The sequence below is a fragment of the Juglans regia genome, chromosome 5, assembly GCF_001411555.2.
Source record: "Juglans regia cultivar Chandler chromosome 5, Walnut 2.0, whole genome shotgun sequence".
In the NCBI taxonomy this organism is placed as follows: domain Eukaryota; kingdom Viridiplantae; phylum Streptophyta; class Magnoliopsida; order Fagales; family Juglandaceae; genus Juglans; species Juglans regia.
In genome coordinates this window covers 21,580,117-21,599,769 of record NC_049905.1, presented here as the reverse complement: position 1 = coordinate 21,599,769, position 19,653 = coordinate 21,580,117, and the positions used below count along the sequence as shown (strand labels likewise).

General features: G+C 34.0%; 1 protein-coding gene across 1 annotated transcript; it reads right to left on the bottom strand.

The window, feature by feature from the left end:
* Positions 1 to 9,488: 9,488 nt before the first annotated feature.
* On the bottom strand, positions 9,489 to 13,297 carry LOC108987528 (disease resistance protein RUN1-like). The gene is made up of 5 exons (XM_018960458.2): positions 12,780 to 13,297; positions 11,251 to 12,364; positions 10,874 to 11,167; positions 10,279 to 10,758; positions 9,489 to 10,118 (listed from the first exon to the last, which is right to left on the bottom strand). The coding sequence occupies exons 1-5, from the start codon at positions 13,295 to 13,297 to the stop codon at positions 9,489 to 9,491; spliced, it is 3,036 nt and encodes a 1,011-aa protein (XP_018816003.2).
* Between the last annotated feature and the right edge of the window lie 6,356 nt (positions 13,298 to 19,653).

The window sequence follows — 19,653 nt, the reverse complement described above, 5'->3', positions numbered from 1 at the left end:
AGTTGAGTAAAATATTATTTATTATTATTATTATTTAAAGATTTGAAAAAATTGAATTATTTATTATATATTATATGAGAGTTTAGAAAAATTATAAAAATAAGATGAAATAAGATGAGATAGATTGAGAGTGTTTTTGTATCCAAATCGAGCCTTAAAGTTAACACAAAGTCATTTGAGTGTTTTTTCTTTCTAAGTATTTTTTTTAATTTTCTTAAATAATTATTATCATACAAGTTTATCAATCTTATAGAATATTAATATATGAATGGTGTTATCATACCTCCTCAATTTGCCCACTTGGTGTGTACCTAGTGCAAATTGCTCTTCTTTTTTTTTTTTTTTAACTTTTTATTTCAAACCTCTTTTAAACATGTTTAAACATTTTTTAAAAAAAAAATACCAATATACTAATAGTCACTTTTAAAAAAAAAAAAATAAATACATGACTAGTAATCAAAATAAATGGAAATTGAAGAGGCATAATAGCATTATTCTTAATATATATACAGAGTATGTCCGTCTTCTAAAGAAATCATACGGATAATCATGCCATTTCATTTGCACATTCTAATTGATAAAATGGAGTAAGCCATTACCAAATTTGCTGCTAATTTTGTAGGCTATTTCTGCCAGATTTATCGTACTAAGTACATGACCCACCATAATATATATATAATATATATATATATATATATATATATATATATGTGTGTGTGTGTGTGTGTTTATTAAAGCCCTGTTTATGGTAATCCATCACAGGCCCTTATAATTTGAAATCGAATTTGGACGATACTAAAAGTAGTAACAGTCTAATCACAAGTCGCACGTTGATCATTCTCCAAGTCTAATCTCGTGCCATTCATTGTCCATACAGTCAATGTGTGGCGTCATGATCCAGAGGAAGATCATTAAAATGAAACGTGTAAAAGAAGTAATTTCTTTGAATGGCACGATAAGGTTTTGTCAACTCTCCATACAATTCATTAAAACCCATATTATGGAGCTATGAATGCATACCAAGGTTCTGTGCAATTTCTCTTCATGTCTTATGTTCAATAGGATGATGCCAAATAGAGCTGAATTACGAAGGTTCTGTGCAATTTCTCTTCATGTCTTGTGTTTAAGAGGATGATGCCAAATAGGGCGGAGCATTTGCCGCACGGTTTATCTTCCCCTTTTTGTACTCAATGATAAAGTCATATCCCATAAGTTTTGTTATCTACTTTTGCTGTGCCATAGTTCCAACCTTCTACTCTAATAAAAACTTGAGAGCTTGCTGGTCAGTCTTAACCACAAAAGATTAACCCAGCAAATAAGGCCTCCACTTTTACACTGCAGTGACTAGGGCAAACGACTCCTTTTTGTAAGTTGAAAGTAGTAAGGCCTTCCCTTTTAAGCTCTTACTCAAGTAAGCTATTGGTTGTCTAGTTTGCATGAGTATTGCCCCTATTTCCCCACCACTAGCATCACATTTTATAGTGAATGGTAATGTAAAGTCAGGTAACCTCAAAACTGGAGGCTGAGTTACTGCTTGCTTCAATTCATAAAATGTCCTGGTTTCCTCTTCATCCCATACAAAAGCATTATTCCTAAATAGATTAGTGAGAGGTGCTGCAATAAATCCATAGTTTTTAATAAAATTTCGGTAATATCCTGTCAGCTCAAGAAAGCCCCTTAAAGACTTTGAATTTTAAGATAAGGGCCACTCTAGCATAGAGGCCACTTTGGCAGGATCTGCTTTAACCCGATCAGTTGTGATGATGTTACCCAAATACCCCACTTCATTCACCCGAAATTAACATTTAGATCTTTTGGCATAAAGACTATGATGCTAGAGGGTCTGCAACACTTGCCTCACATGACCTAAATGTTCCTCCCAGCTCTTACTATAGATTAATATGTCATAAAAAAAATACCAACACAAACTTCCTTAAAAATGCTTTAAAAACCAAGTTCATTAACCCTTAGAAGGTAGAATGGGCATTGGTGAGCCCAAATCACCAAAAACTCATAGTGGCTCTCATGAGTTTTAAAAATAGTCTTTTCAATATCCTTGGGTACCACTCTGATTTAGTGGTAACTTGACCTCAAATCTAGTTTGGAAAATACCCTAGACCCGTGGAGCTCATCCAACAGTTCATCAATAATTGAGATAAGAAACTTGTCTTTTATAGTCTCATGATTTAGGGCACGATAATCAATACATAGTCGCCAATTTCCATCTGCCTTGCACACCAACAAAACAAGAGATGAAAAGGGGCTAGTATTGGGCCTTATCACCCTAGATTTAAGTAAGTCAGCCAATATCTTGTGGTCATGGACTCTCTCAGGTGGCTGCCTTTCAGGTTTAGCAAATACACTAGGATATTTCTCAAGTAGCTTAGCAATTTCAACATGCTAATTTCCCTATTTCAGATTCACTTCCATAGACATAAGCTTAACTAACAACCTTTTTCCTTTATTGGATGAAGACAATATTAGTTTGTTTTCCCCTTCAAAAGTTGACTTCTTCAGATTGAGGCCTTTTAAGTTTACCCTTTTTACCCTCCCACTGGAATTCCATAGTTAGCTGAGCAAAGTCCCACGTTATGAGGCCAAGAAATTCTAACCATTGCACTCCTAACAATGCATCACACCCTCCCAAGGGCTATACATAAAAAATTGGTGAGAATTTATTACCTTGGATTTTTAATTCGAGCCTAGACCTTCACTCCAGATAATTTCTCCATTGGCAACTCTAACAGAGATCCTTGTAGCATTGTCAATTGGCACGCTGGTTCTTTGAATGATTAATGGGTCTAGGAAGTTGTGAGTACTTTCTAAATCCACCAATATCACCATCCTCTCAGTGTTGACTTTTCCCAAGATTATCATGGTGTTGGGGCTAGAAGTTCCCGTGATTGCATTAAACCAACTGCCTTCGGGACGTTTCTTGTGCTATTCAAGTACTCTTCTTGTATCTTGGCTAAACCAAATGCTGCACTCAAATTAATAGGGTTTAGCATCCTTATAGGTAAGCGGATCTCATCCCTCAACCAGCTAAGGAAACAACTCAACTTATGATTATCTGATAACTCCCTAAGCCTATTAGAAAGTGCCTCAAATTGAGCCTTATATAGGGCTACAATTGATGTTTGTTTCAGCCTAGTTAATGCTTCCATGGGGTCGTCGTAGGCTATGGGTCCAAACCTTAATTGAATGGCTTGGGTGAAGATTTCCCAATAAATGAACGGCCCACTCTCAGATGCATCCTGATACCAAATCATGGCTTCACCTTCCATGTGATAGGAATCCATAAGCAACCTTTGTGCAGGTATTGTTTGATAGAACTCGAAATATTGATTAGCTTTAAACACCCACCCCACAGGATTCTCTCCATCAAAGTGGGGAAAGTCTAACCCTACCCCTCTGGTTGTAATGCACTAATTATCATGGCCCTCAACATTATCCACAAACAATTCTCTATTAACTACTATTGTTTGGTTAGCCACCATGGTTCTCATCACGTCAGTTAATTAATCTAACCTCTCTTTGATCTCTTGCAGACTTTCCTTGTGGTTCTCTACTTGGCGTTGCAAAGCCTGTTGCTACTACTTGAATCTGGTAGCCTCAACCATCAGAATCAACTTCTCTAATACCAGCTATTATGGAGTTGGGTTGTAATTGAAATGAACAGGAAAATTAAATCAAATTGCGAGATAGGAATAGATTGAGATAATGAAAAATATGATTGTATTGATAAGTTGGATTTTGTTCGAGGCAAATCCTTTCTCCACTGTAACATGGTCCTTACAAGATTTTTCCAGAATAATTATCCCTCTTCCCTAATTTCCCATATATCGCGAATGTTCACACAAACTATGAAATATTCCTCTATACATGGCAACAATTAAACAACAATAAAAGAAAATATCTTCTAAAGACTAGATCCTCAAACGGTGCCGTTCTATTAACTCTGCCTCTCTTCTAAACGACATTGCCTCATGTCCCTTATTGAAAGTAAGGCTGAGCATGGAGAATAACGAAGTCGGAGTGTCCTACCTTCGACTCTGACTCCTACTTGTCGAAGTGGAGTTGGATTTGAGCTTTTTTATTAGATTTTTTTTCTTAACCCATTTGAAATTTCAATTTGACAATCTTGGGCTCTCACTAATCGAATTTGGGTTTCTAGATTTCAGTTTTTTTTTAAAAATATTTTTTCAATTTCAATTTTATTAAAACATAACCAAAATTAAAAAAATAAATCGTTGTACAAATTATTGTTATTATACGTCAGTATTATATGCTATTATATGTTAATATTTATACATTAGTATTACATGTTATTATACATTGATTATTATATATTACTAGTACATGTTATTATACTTTAGTTATTATATATTAATATTACATGTTATTATACATTAGTGTTATATGGTAGTAATAGTTAATAGTATAGTGTTTACATATACTAAACTATTATTAGTGAATTTAGTCTATTTATATTATAGTATAAGCATATTATTTTATAATAAATTTGCTCATACTAGTATATTATTAAATTTAATTAACCATATAAGTTATAGTTATATATAATATATATGATTAATGAATAAAAAAATATATTTTATAAAATATGTACAATATCAGAGTCGGAGTCAGACTGTCAGAGTTAGTACATTGTCATCACCAAATCTGACTTTTTTGATTAAAAAAACTCCAATTCCGACTTTGACTAGAGCAGAGTCAGTGCGAAGTCGGAGGCAGAGTCAGAATTTTGATTAGCCCTAATTGAAAGTAAATAAAACGACGGTACTTCAGATATCCCCCTCCACGTGTATTACTCTGAACTCGTAAGCAAAATCGCTGATTCCATCGAATTTCCCACGGGAAGTCAAACCGTAGAACAGGCTCTAGAGTCCACCAAAGTTAAACCCGCGATGAATCAAGCTCCACACGAGCCTTGAGGCCTCTGCAGTGTGCACGCCAGGAGAGTAAATAGTGCTGGTTCTCGTCCACCCATACTCAATCTTGGGTGGTTGTCAGGGCCTCTTGAAAAAAGTATCAGCTGGGCTGGGAGAGAAAGGTTACAAGGCCGTGACCTTTGACATGAGAGCCGCTGGGAGGTTAAAGTGAGAGGCCTTCTCTCACTGGGTTATCGAAAATCGAGATTGTTGTTCATGTCTTCAAGTGGGTCTGTGAGAATCTGTCTGTTGACAGTAGGGATATAAATTTAAACCGAAAAACCGGATCGGACCGGACGGGACCGAACCGGACCGGTTGGTCCGGTTTTGAACCGGTCCGGTCCGGAACCGGTTCCTATTTTATGAAAACCAGCAGGTTCCGGTCCGGTTCCGGTTCCGTAGTTTTTGGGACCGGACCGGACTGAACCGGACCGGTTGGAAAAAAAATATATAAAAATTAATTTATATATTATACAAAATATTTATATATATAATATATATAATTATATGTTAAATTTTTATATATAATATATATAATTATATATCATATATGAAAAAATTTTATATTATAATTTATAAATAATAACATAAAATGTTAATCTTAAATATGAACATTTGTAATTTATTTGATCATATGTTATTAATATAATTATATATAAGATAATGTTGTTATAATTTATAAAATAAAAGTTTAATCTTAAAGATAAAAATTTAATTGATCAAATGCTTTAAGCATAATATATATATTAAATTTTTAATAATATTTTATAATAAGAATTAACACTTTATTATATGTTTTTTACATTTAAAAAAAACTGGAAAACCGGACCGGACCGGACCGGAAACCGGTAAAACCGGAAGTACCGGTTTAGGAGGGTAATCGGGACGTAATCGGTTTTGAAAAATACAAAACCGGTACATACCGGTTCGGTCCTAAATTTTGTCCAAAACCGGACCGGACCGGACCGGTTACACCCCTAGTTGACAGGATTTTACGAGTGGGCTCTTCTGCGGGTATGGTTTTTCTTTTGCTTGTCTTGCAACAAATCTCAGAGATCGACTTTTTTCTTTTTCTCTTCTTTTTTGGGTTGGAAAAGCGTAATGGTTTTTTTGATCTTTTGCAGTAAATAGATTGTTCCTTTTGTTTGTTTGATGGATTACTTTACAGATCTATGGAATGAACATTCGATTTTAAAAGCTTTCTTGCTTTATATTGTAATTTAATAAAACCACGGTTTACTTATGAATAAAAATGCACCCTTCGTGAAAAAATGATTGTTTTTAATGGGTCTTATATACTTCGTTCGGTCAATTATAAGAATTATAGTTTTCTTATTGTTTAGTATATACTGAACATGTAGATTTAGTAGTAGATGTTATCTCGTTGAAGGGAAATTCACTTGATAAGTGTTTGGAAGTTTTTAATCCAAAATGTAGATGGCAAACTACTAATCTAATTGAAATGTTTTGATTATTAATAGTTATAACAGTGTGTAACTAGTACCCAACAAAGAGACCGTGTATGTGAGTAAGATTGTAAGTCCATCTTATGAGTGATAATCTTGGGTGCTAGTTTTTTCTAAACATCAGTTGTCTATATGGTTACTTTTGTTGGATCTTTTTATGGCCAAATCATTTCTCAAATGATTAATGAGCGACCATTACATTTTGTTTAGGGACTAGTTTATGATCTGGTAAGACACTTTTCAGATTACAAGTTGGTATGTGCCTTTATATATATTTGATTATAAATTTGTGTGATTAAGTATGGGAGTCCTGAGTTCTTTTTGGACTTGTACCATTTCACTTTTGATACGAAAGCTCCAACCTTTTGCCAGCATTTTTCTTCCAGCAATTCCTGGAGTCTGTCTAAATGTATATGTGAATCACATAGGTTATTACTTATGAATTAAGGCTACTCTCATTTCATCATATTATTATAACTTTTTTAAATTTTTATATAAAAATATAGTAAATAATTTAATTTTTTTCAAATCTCAAAATAAAATAATACTAAAACATATATTTTAATAATATTTTATTCAACTACCATTTAAAATATTTCATCTCATCTCATATAAAATACTGTCTATCTCAACCCGACCTAAAAGGTATACAAATTATAAATTGCACGTGTCAAAAACCATCATAATTGATTAGATACTTGCCTAGGGGAAAAAAAAGAAAAAAGAAAAAAAGAGCATTCTTCAATCCAAACAAGGCCTAAGTACTCATCCTATAAAATGTTTATTTATCTTCTGCTTGGCCAAAGAAAAATTAAGAGAAAAACTTATAACGGTGACAAAAGAAAGGAAAACCCTTTGAACCAGGAAGAGAAAAAAAATATTGATAAAAAGAAAAAGAGGAAAGAATCAGCATGAAAAGTTTCCTTTGGTGTGAAGAGAATAATTAGGTCAGCATATATGGCAAGTACTTCAAAAGCTCAAAGCACCAAATAATGGAATATCCACAGCACAACAAATGCTGATTTATTTTATTTTATTTTTTGACTTTCCCTCGTTTTCATAAACATCACAACAATACCATGTCTGCCACTTCAGAACTTCCTTTCAAAGATACTCTTTTACCTTTACGAGAGGTAGAAACAAGTTATAACTTTACAACCACATGTTCAAGCAAAATAACACGTAATTGGCATAGAATCAATTCCAATAATTCTCATTTGAAGTGAGTTGAGTTGAGTTGAGATGATAAAATATTGTTAGAATATTATTTTTTAATATTATTATTATTTTGAGATTTGAAAAAATTAAATTGTTTATTATATTTTACGTTGAGATTTAAAAAAGTTGTAATGATGAGTTGAGATGAATTGAGAAGAGTTAAAGAACGAAACGAAGCCTTAAGAATGCAAAGCTAATTCCTAATAGTAGAAGTATTTTGCAAATTAAGATGCACATCTTGTGATATTTTGAAGCACAAAAAACTATAGAACACGGAAATTCTAATGCACAATAAATTAAACACCAGCAGAGAGAAGAAGAAGAAAAGAATAGCTATTGTTTTCCATATTAAGAATTTCATGAACAACTGTTCAGAATTACAAGCTATCCAGAAGTCGCTCCACACAAGTTGGAGCACAAAGTGGACAAACAAAAAGCCTTTCGGGTAATGGGTAAGGAGGGACCTGAAAAAATAAATCCACTGCAAATTGATAGCAGGGAACATTATTTGAGGATTTTAAAGGTTGGGTTGCTGACCAAAGTGCAGATATATTAAGATATAGGATAATACTGGAGCTACCGCTGGAGTTATTGTTGGGAGCTCCCACTAGGCTATTTTATGTGTTTCTTTTTGTTTTTTTTTTTATATAGATTTTCTAAAACTTCAAAATATTTTTAAGAAATAAAAAAGATTCACAATATTATTAAAAAACACTTCTTTAATCATATTTAACTTCGTGATTAAGAAAATATTTTTTAACGATGTTGTGAATTTTTTTATTTTTTAAAAATAACTAAAAGTGTTAAAAAATCTATGTAAAAAAAGAAAAAAAAGACATAAAATAACCTAACGGGAGCTGGCTCTAGTATTATCCTAAGATATAAGTGTTGATCAGTGCAGTATCCCCATAGAGAGAGACAACTGCGCAACTATTTCCATTGGCTTTATATAGGTATTCTGAAGATAGACTCACATTAAATTGCTCTAATAGTAATAGTACATCACAGGCCAGAATCTTTGAAAAGATACAATAGATTAAAAGATACGAATGATACCGCTAAGCAGGAGAATATCATCAATGCCCTTTGACTTGAACTCCTCTGTCCTTCTGTGTTCGCCACACACAAAAGCAATCAACTTGATAAAACACACTTACAGTCCCTGATTTAAAAAATAGTTTAGACCTTAAACTACATGTCAATACAGCTTCATTGAAGCATATCTGACAATATCAAAACTCAAACTTACTACATTTCCACTGCCTCTGAGCCAACAAACAACTGGGTGCAATGAGCGAGGACTCTCCAGGCATGCATTCAATGGATAAAATCCCGAACATATCTGATCTCAATCCCAATCTCACTCCCTCCCAATCCCAATAAAGAACTTGATGTTGTCAACTGAAAGAAAAATGTGATCTGAGCACAATTTCATTATGTACCCTCCAGATTAAACAATCCACCCACTGCAACATCATACAGATATAGCATGTCATTAGTATAAAAAGGATGTAGTAACGAAATGTTTAACGGGCGCAAACAATTACTTCCCCACCTCCACCCCAGCCGACAAAATGGTGTTCGGCGAAGGAGATGATCTGAATCCCCTACACCTGCAAGTGCACCAATGGGACGGCGACAGTGAGCGGCGAGTTGGATTTGGAAGACTAGGCTTCGAGAGAACTGAAAAGGTAAGAACAAATTTATAGTTCGGTCGGTTTGACACCCGAAGAACGAACTTGTTACTAGCCGGGTTGAGGAACCGACTTTATAATAATCCCATACATGCCGGTTTAGGTCGATTACGCCGGCTCACTCGGATCGCTGAACATATCCATCCACGTAATGTTCCTCGTTATTTCTTTTTCCCGAAGAACATATAATGTTCTACGTCCTCTTTCTTTTTCATTAAAACAGAAAATTGTCGATGGAAATCTGAATTAGAAGATCTGGAACGGCCAAAAGGAGCAATGCTATTATAGATTAACTTTGAATTAGAATCATCTGGACATACTAAATGCACCCCACATTCTTTCACTTCTACTACCTTTTCAAAACTCTTGGATAAATACGGATACCAGCCTGATTTAAATGAAATCTTATTGACCCTCCGTATATCCAAAAACCGCAAAACCGCCGGTATATACGCCCAGAATCCAATTCGCTTACCCAAAGAGACGTCTAAGGGAGGTATTAATACGTATTCCAAACACTTATTTTCCACAAAATCTTCTTCGTCAGTCTCAAACCCTAATTTAAGCATCACCCCTGACCTTTTAATATTCGATCCCTTGAATAATAAAGAAATTGAAGTAGCTCCATCATCAATGGAAAAGAATTGACCAGAATCACAGACAAAAAAGAAAGCAAACCCCATTTCCGGATTCGTATTAGCATCCAAATCTATCTTCACAGAGGAGCCATTACTTTTATACTGGACCCACTCTGGGATATGGAATCCCAACGACCATCCTCTTATCATCCTCTGTAAAAAAAACCCCAAAAATAGATGTTAATTGCAGCAAAAATAAAGCAATTGCAAGGCTATGATTAATTTTTCTATTTGTGAAATGAAATCCTTTTTTATTAATGCATTTTTCTGACATATTTTATTTGTTTCTAAAGAAAAGAATGAGAGAACTCACCGAATCGTCATCTAAAGCCGAAACAACTACACCTGCCATGTCTAAAATATTTTCTCCTTTGCTGTCAAAATCAATGCACTTTGCTTCTATGTAATCACATATTCCTTCCTTCCGATATTCTACAAGTGATCCGATATCATAGATGGGATCTCTTGATTTAAGTCGCATCAACTTGCGTACTTGAATATGAAACTTACGGATGCGCATTAGATTTATTTGTGTTATAGCAGTTTCCTGTGCCCAAAGATAGGCCAGGCAATATTCCAAACTACTCAGCTCTGGTAACTTCTCAACGCTTGAACATTTGTCAAGTTCCAATTCATGTAATCGTTTAAGAGTTCGGATGGATGGGTGGACCTCACACAACCTTCTACAACCTGAAAGGTTTATTATCTCAAGATTTGGGGCTCCAGTCAAATCTGGTAATTCAATCAAGTTCTCAGAATAACTCAGATCAAATTCCTTCAAATTGTCTAAAACCTGTTATAAACAAGTAGTTAATTGGATCAAAATATAAATATATTTACTTGTTTGGAAAATTATTAACGGGGGAATTATTAAGAAGAAGACGCATTTATACGAGTGAGAAACTTACCATCGACCCCTTCCATAGTTGTTTGATACGACTGTCACACAACCTTAGTACAGTAAGATTTTTTTGTTGGAAACTGCTCGGCAAGGTTTTCAAATGATATCCAGACCACTCTAGGTATCGTAACTCATTTGTTGGCATGTATTTTAAAGGATCTCCACGCCATTTTAAGGTTCGAGAATCAAGGAATTTAAGATATGTCAATTTTCTCATCTCTGAAAATGCTTTGGCGTTGAGTCTCTGATCTTTCGTTTCAGCACAAGAATGCACGACTATGCCTTTAGTTGCATCAGTTCCCTGGTAACCAAGAAACAACAGAATAGCAAGAATTAGGATGAAAATATACCTTTCTATATTAATATCTACACTAATCAACTTACAGTATCGTTCTTCAGTACGTGATAGAGATCCTCCACACGAAACAGTCTACTACGTCGTCCAGGTTCTTCAGGGCATTCGCGGCGAACTATTTCCCTAGCCAGTTCTTTTAGCAAATCATGCATGGACAACCATCCATATTTTGATTTGCTTATGAGGGACTTCTCGAGGAGAACATCAATGTCGATGCGATAATGACCAAAACTTTCAAATAACATCTCAGAAATTATGTTATCCACCCAAAGCTGTCCTCGAAACAAACACGCCATATCCAAAAATAACTCTTTTTGCAATTCATGCAGCCCATCAAAACTTATTTGAAGTACATCCATAATTTTTGGATTAGGAATTGCTTTTAGTTTATCTATCTCACTTTTCCATGCATCTATTTCTCTCTCATATAAGAAGGAGCCCAAAACTTTAAGAGCTAAAGGAAGGCCTTGAGCATAATTTACAAAATCCATAGATAGATCCTTGTAATCCTCTATTGGATGGGTTTTCTTGAAAGCTGACAAACTAAAGAGTTGCAAAGCTTTCGCTATTTCAAGCTGCTTAACCTTATAGATATCATTCACTTCATGTGTTCTCAACAGATGACTATCTCTGCATGTTATAATCACCCTACTCCCTGGACCAAACCATTTCTGATTCCCTGCTAATGTCGTCAGTTGCTTTTCACTATCCACATCATCAAGGACAATAAAAACCCTTTTATTCTGCAGCATCTTCATTATCATCCCAATTCCCTGGTGATGATCCCATACATGTATTTCTTCTTGCATGATTGTAGAAAGGAGTTCTTTTTGTAAAGAAGCTAGATCACGAGCAGTGGTAGATTTTTCTCTAATACAAGAAATAAAGCTGCTTCCTTCAAATCGACAATAAGAATTAGAAACTCTATCATAAATTATTTCGGCCAGCGTTGTCTTCCCTACTCCGCCCATCCCATGAATTCCTACAAAGCGAACATCGTTCGATTCCATATCCAATAACTTCATCATTTCGTCTACATGGGAGTCTATTGCAACAAGTTTATCATAATCATGACGTGAGAATCTAGAATTCAACTCATTAGATATACGTCCACAGACTTTTTGTAAAATTGTTGATTCGTACCTGTAAATTGATAGAACAATTAATATTGACTAGACCTGAATGAGGTAGGCAAAAAAAAAAAAAGAAAAAGAAAAACGCTTTAGCTGATAATTAGCATTGTTTATTAGAGAAAGCAAAACATTTAGGTCCGGATATGAAAATTGTTTCGTACAAAATTTTCAAATTCTAACGATAAGATATAATAAATAATTTAATTTTTTTAAATTTTAAAATAATAATATTAAAAAATTATATTTTATTATAATATCTCATCTCATGTCCAAATAGTTTCATACTTTAATATTTTCCCTCTCGTAACACTCGAGCTGTGTCAGAGCAGATCACAAAGTAAACATTTAAAAAATTATAAATGCCATAATTTAAGTAAACAGATCGATGTTAATTGCTTGCCAATGGAAGAAGAAAAGAATGTTACTTGTCATGTATGTGCTCTCCTACAATATTGCCGACTTTTCTGAAAGCATTTCTCCACATATCAATCTCTTTGATGTCTACCTGGGGATCTTTTTCATGTGCGGCGAAAGCTTCTGCAAAAGTCCCTCTTTGATTTCTTACGTCTGAAGGATCCACATGGTAGAAAATAGGTATAATTGTGATCAACTTCGTCTTTGTCTCCCATTCAACGATCTCGGCCAGTTCCATGAGGCACCATTTGGAAGAAGCATAATTTGCTGAAAGAATGACGATGGCGTATTCCGATTCTTGAATTGCTTTTAGAAGCGCTTGAGAAATGTATTCTCCTTGCTTGAGTGTTTCGTCATCCCTAAAGACGAGAATGCCTTTCCGTTTTAAATCAGCACGTAGATGATCTGTAAAACCCCTTCGAGTGTCTCTGCCATAGAAGCTAAGGAAAACTTCATATTTCCATCCAGGCGGAGATGAATGATCTCTTTTTATTTCAGAAGTAGATGAAGAGGGTCTTTGAGTGGCCATGAATGCAATGCGAGAGATTTAGAAGATTAATTGTGGAAGGGAATATTGGTAATTTGCGGGCTTAGACAATGAGAAGAACACTGAAGATATCATGAGGCAATCTGTTTGTATATGTAATAGAAGCTAGCCATGGAGTAGCAGTACTGGTCGACCTGAGATGGAAAGTTGCAGGCAGCTAGATGCAGCTGTTAAATTATTACTGGTCTCAAAACTTAACGTAATGGAAATATATATATTTTATTATTTATTTATATTTTAATATATATTTTTTTTAATGTATAAGTTAGATTTTTATAAATAGTTATATTCGTGAAATATTTAATTAAATAAAATAAAATATAAAATAAATATTTAAATTCAAAACCTCTATTCTCGTATCACCTGAAATTATCATTTATTTCATAAACATAAACTTTCGAGATAATAAATAATAAATAATAGGTATAGAGGTACCTTGACAGTACTCAGTAGGATCAATTCTCGGTTTGTGTTTTAGTCAAAAGGTTATTAAAGTGGGAGACCGAGGTGGAGCTGCGCATGCAGAACCTTTTTTATGTTTTTTAATCTAGCGTGATTCGCGGTTTGGAGTAATTGCGCATGTGCTAATACAATCATTAAAAGATTAATTAATATATTAATATATCTGCAGAATCTAATCATAAAAGGGAGCCACTGCCAAATTTGCTGCTAAGTTTGTCTGTAAATTAAGGGAGCCATCACACGAGGCCCTTACAATTTCAAATCGAATTTGGACAATACTAAAAGTAGTAACAGTGGGGTATAATAAAATGGGAAAAAAAATCTAATTGGTTTGATAAAAAAATAAAAAGAAAAGAAAATCCTCATTCTTATCAAACCAACTCAAATATGGATTATGTTAGTAGTACAAAGATAACTATTAAAGTAGATTTTCAACGAAAAAATTGTGTGCATGTTATGATCATGAGAGTTAAATGTTTAGTCAAATTAGTATCTAACAGTCATAGAGCTTTTAGATCAATAGTTAGATTGGACGCCAATCGTAGCGGCGTGTCACACCCACGAGCGGGTCAAAAGGAGCATGTGGCGCCCACGCGCTACGACGAATCTTCTTCCATTGATGCCACGCGCGGTAGCTCAAGGCCCAATAATTCTGGCACCTTCAAGATTGTCTGACCGGCTTCCTCCCATCACGCGCCACCACAATTTCCTTTTTCCAGTGTTTTTCGATTTTCTGTTGTGTGTTTTTAGTGTATGTATTTTGGTTTTGTTTGTGTGAGAAAATAATTGAAATAGGCTTTTAGACTTTATGTCCATAGCAGGAGAAGCCCCTCCTCTTTTAAAGGAGGGCAGTGATGGTTCTTCCTCCTCCGTTTAGGGGGATGGCAGTGGTGTTCACTTCTTCTCTTTTAGAGGATGGAGTTTGGATACCCTATCCTCCTTTGGAGGTGGGAGATGGTTTTATCTTTGTTTTATACAGAGAATGATATTCTCTTTTGAGAATTTCTAGAAATTAAGACAATGTCTGTCGTGAAGAAATTTGTCTACGGAAAATCTTACAACAGATGTTAGATTGGCTTGTAACGTGAGTCACAGATGTAACTTACTTCCTTCATGGAATGAAATGGATGTCTATTTTCTATAAATAAATAAAAAAATGTTGTATAAACATGAAAATTACCTAGCTGACAAAACGCATGTTTAAAAATCCAAACCTAATAACTTGGAAAATGATCTCTGTTAGAATACTTCTTTAATTTAAACAATCCAAATCCAAAGTTTTAGAAATTTCAAGACTCAAAATATCTAAATCTCCCAAATCCATCTACCCAAACGCACCAATAATTAATGGTTTTAAGATTGTAATGGGTAATCGAAACACTTTCGACATAGTCATATTCTTGGATTGAACGTGATGACTTACAAGGCGCAGCCATGGCGCATGTTCATGAACATATATTAAGATAAAAGGCTGAACCACACGAATACATTAACCCAACATGAAGCAAAATAAACCCTTAATTTGATTATTATTGAATAATAGATCGATTTATAATCTAATTGAATGCAGAATATATATATATATATATATATTAAGATTAGATTAGTTGAGTGGTGCAACGAGTTAAGGAACAAACTGAAAGCAAATTAATGTCTTCCAGACAAAAAGAAACCCTATGAGAAGAAAATTAGTGAAGGCAAAAAAGAAAAAAGAGTCAATTAACACATTGATAACTTGACAATTACTGGTGATCCTCAAACGGTGTCGTTCTATTAACTCTGTCGGTCTTCCAAACCACGTTGCCTCATGTCCCTTATTGAAAGTAGGGCTGAGCACGGGCAATATCGGAGTCGGAGTGCCTTACATTCGACTCCGATTCCAATTCGCATAGCCTTCGATCAGAATTCAACTCTGACTTGAATTTTTTTATTGGATTTTTTTTTAAAATCATTTAAAATTTCAATTTGACAATTTTGGACTCTCATTAATCGGATTTGGACTTATAGATTTCAGTTTTTTTTAAAAAAAAATATTTTTTCAATTACAATTTTATTAAAACATAACCAAAATTGAAAAAATGAATTATTGTACAAATTATTGTTATTATACATCAGTATTATATGTTAATATATCTTAATGTTTATATGTTAGTATTATATGTTATTATATATTAATATTTATACATTAGTATTAGATGTTATTATACATTGATTATTATACATTATTAGTACATGTTATTATACTTTAATTATTATATATTAGTATTACATGTTATTATAAATTTATATATTTGTGTTTATACACAATACATTAGTATTATATAATTAGTATTACATGTTATTATATATTAGTATTTATACATTAATTGTTATTATATATTAATGTTACATGGTAGTAATAGTTAATAATATGGTGTTTATATATACTAAACTGTTATTAGTGAATTTAATTTATTTATATTATAGTATAAGCATATTATTTTATAATAATTTGTTCATACAAGTATATTATTAAATTTAATTAACTATATAAATTATAATTATATAAAATATATATAAAAAATATATATATTTTTATAAAATATGTACATATCAGAGTCGGAGTCGATACATTACAACTGCCGACTTCGACAGCACTATTTTGGTTAAAAAAACTTGACTCCAATTTCGACAATAAAACGACAGGCTTCACATATTCTCAGATCCCTCCACCTGTATTACTCTGAACTCAAGCAAAATTGCTGATTCCATCGAATTTTCCACAGGAAGTCAAACCGTAGTATGGGCTCTAGAGTTCACCAAACTTGAACCCGCGATGAATCGAGCTCCACACGAGCCTTGAGGCCTCTGCAGTGTGCACACCAGGAGAGGAAATAGTGGTGGCTCTCGTCCACCCATACTCAATCTTGGGTGGTTGTTAGGGCCTCTTGAAAAAAGTATCAGCTGGGCTGGGAGAGAAAGGTTACAAGGCCTTGACCTTTGACATGAGAGCTGCTGGGAGGTTAAAGTGGGAGGCCTTCTCTCACTGGGTTATAAAAAATCGAGATTGTTGTTCATGTCTTCAAGTGGGTCTGTGAGAATCCGTTTGTTGACAGGATTTTACGAGTGGGCTCTTCTGAAGGTATGATTTTTCTTTTGCAACAAATTTCAGAGATTGACTTTTTTCTTTTTCTCTTCTATTTTGGGTTGGAAAAGCGTAATGGTTTTTTGATCTTTTGCAGTAAATAGATTGTTCTATTTTTTTTTATTTTTTTTTAATGGATTACTTTACAGATCTATGGAATGAACATTCGGTTTTAAAAGCTTTCTTGCTTTATATTGTAATTTAATAAAACCACGGTTTACTTATGAATAAAAATGCACCCTTCGTGAAAAAATGATTGTTTTTAATGGGTCTTATATACTTCGTTCGGTCAATTATAAGAATTATAGTTTTCTTATTGTTTAGTATATACTGAACATGTAGATTTAGTAGTAGATGTTATCTCGTTGAAGGGAAATTCACTTGATAAGTGTTTGGAAGTTTTTAATCCAAAATGTAGATGGCAAACTACTAATCTAATTGAAATGTTTTGATTATTAATAGTTATAACAGTGTGTAACTAGTACCCAACAAAGAGACCGTGTATGTGAGTAAGATTGTAAGTCCATCTTATGAGTGATAATCTTGGGTGCTAGTTTTTTCTAAACATCAGTTGTCTATATGGTTACTTTTGTTGGATCTTTTTATGGCCAAATCATTTCTCAAATGATTAATGAGCGACCATTACATTTTGTTTAGGGACTAGTTTATGATCTGGTAAGACACTTTTCAGATTACAAGTTGGTATGTGCCTTTATATATATTTGATTATAAATTTGTGTGATTAAGTATGGGAGTCCTGAGTTCTTTTTGGACTTTTACCGTTTCACTTTTGATATGAAAGCTCCAACCTTTTGCCAGCATTTATCTTCCAGCAATTCTTGGGAGTCTGTCTAAATGTATATGTGAATCACATAGGCTATTTCACATGGGATGTCTAAAAAGGTTTTAGGGATAAATTGAAGAAGTAGGTGGATGAATACATGTCTGTCTTAGCAAAAATGCTCAATTGGCCACACAGATGAGATGAGACAAAAGTTGAAAGTTAACTACAATATTGTTAAAATATAATTTTTTAATATAATTTTTTTCTTGAGATTTGAAAATGTTGAATTGTTTATTATATTTTATGTGAAAGTTTGAAAAAGTTGTAATAATTAGATAAAATGAGGTGAGATAAGTTGAGATACTTTATGAAAACAAACCAAGTAGTGTTATATTATTGAGTGGAAGACAATTTTATTGATTGAACATATTTCACAACTTTTGGTACTTGTATTAAAGTTCAGAAAACATTAAATTACCATAAGATTTTAACATGAATGATTTCATCTGTCAAACAGGAGTCTTGCTCTTACTTGTAATTAGGTATTTGTTGTTGTATACTTCTTGTGTACTTGGACTATGAAGAAAATTTTATATTATCAAAAAAATAGAAGTCTTGCCCTTGCTGCTGGCCTTGGTAGTTCTTACAAGCACAATTAAGCATTTGCTACTTCATTATCATGTTTCTTTGAACCTAATCTGGAGTGTTGTATTTATCTTTAATAAATTTATGGCATAAATACACTTTTCACCCTGAAATTTCTAGGTATTTTACACTTTCATTCCAAACTACGAAAACCAATGTGTTGGACGTACTGACTGTTGCTGACTATCAAATGGCATCCTCTGTTAAGATCCAAAAGTCAATATTGTACTTTATAACTTATTTTTCATTATCGTAATAATCAAATTTGGATGTATAGTGCTATTTGTCAGTCCCCAATAGTTTGAAGGTGTAATATGTCAAATTTGGTATCTTGTGATGCAGAGTATAAAACAAGTGGTAGCTTAGGGATAATAGCACATTAACCTGAATTTATTTGTTGGTTAATGTTAGATGCTCCAGTTTGACCATGCGCAACTCTCATTCCTGTCTTTTCTGTCATAGGTGCTCCAATTGCCGGTAAGGCGGGGGTAGCGGGTCTCTACTACTTGACCTGTCTGCACTACAAGGATCTAGGCGAGAAAGTCTGCCCGTCAACCTGGGCGTGCACATGTGGACTCAGTACTATTGTTTGGCTCAATGACGTTGGACATCAATATTGTCTATAGACGATGGGATAGCTTTGTTACACAGATTCACAGCATCTTTCATGAGGTAATCTATCTCTTTCCTCGTGTTTTTTTTTTTTTTTTTTTTTGGTATTTTATTTGGATTTTGGGATTATGTAGTGTGAAAATTTGGGTCAAAATCTGTGTTTTCTGCATAGTGTAATGGCCATTGTGTTCAGGGGCAAGAACTACCCCTGCATGCCTCCCCATAGGGCAAGTGATTGTGAATCCATTGGGTGCGAGGGCACTGTTGAAACCATAACCCTGTTTGGGATGTGGTAGGGGAAGTGAGGTGAGATCTGCTCGAATAGGGTAGGAATCACCTCTAAATGCAGAATTTGATTAGATTGAACAAATTCTGGGCTATGTGAGTCTAGGTTATCCTTTCCGCATGATCGCCTCAATCCTTTTCGACACAACTCCATCGTACGTTCCCCAAAGCTGAGTCTTTCTTATGGAAACTCTGAATGGCTTTTATTGGTGTGAAGCAGATGAACAAGTTGAGTTATGCTGCTGGACATGTTGAAACTTGAAACACATTTGATGGAAGGGCTAAGCCGCTGCTTATGATGCACAAATGAATCATCTTATCCTTGAATTTGCTTCTTCGTTGTAGCTATATTACCAGTTCACGGGGTTCTGATTGGGGTTTCATCCCTGCATTGTGTGTATATGCATCCTGATCTTTCACCTTTGT

Excerpts from the sequence above, each read along its gene's own strand:
- LOC108987528 (XM_018960458.2), bottom strand. The coding sequence starts at position 13,297 with ATGGCCACTCAAAGACCCTCTTCATCTACTTCTGAAATAAAAAGAGAT. Across the intron at positions 11,168-11,250 it reads ACGTACTGAAGAACGATACT|GGAACTGATGCAACTAAAGG; the intron begins GTAAGTTGATTA and ends CTTGGTTACCAG. Across the intron at positions 10,119-10,278 it reads CGGCTTTAGATGACGATTCG|AGGATGATAAGAGGATGGTC; the intron begins GTGAGTTCTCTC and ends TTTTTTTTACAG.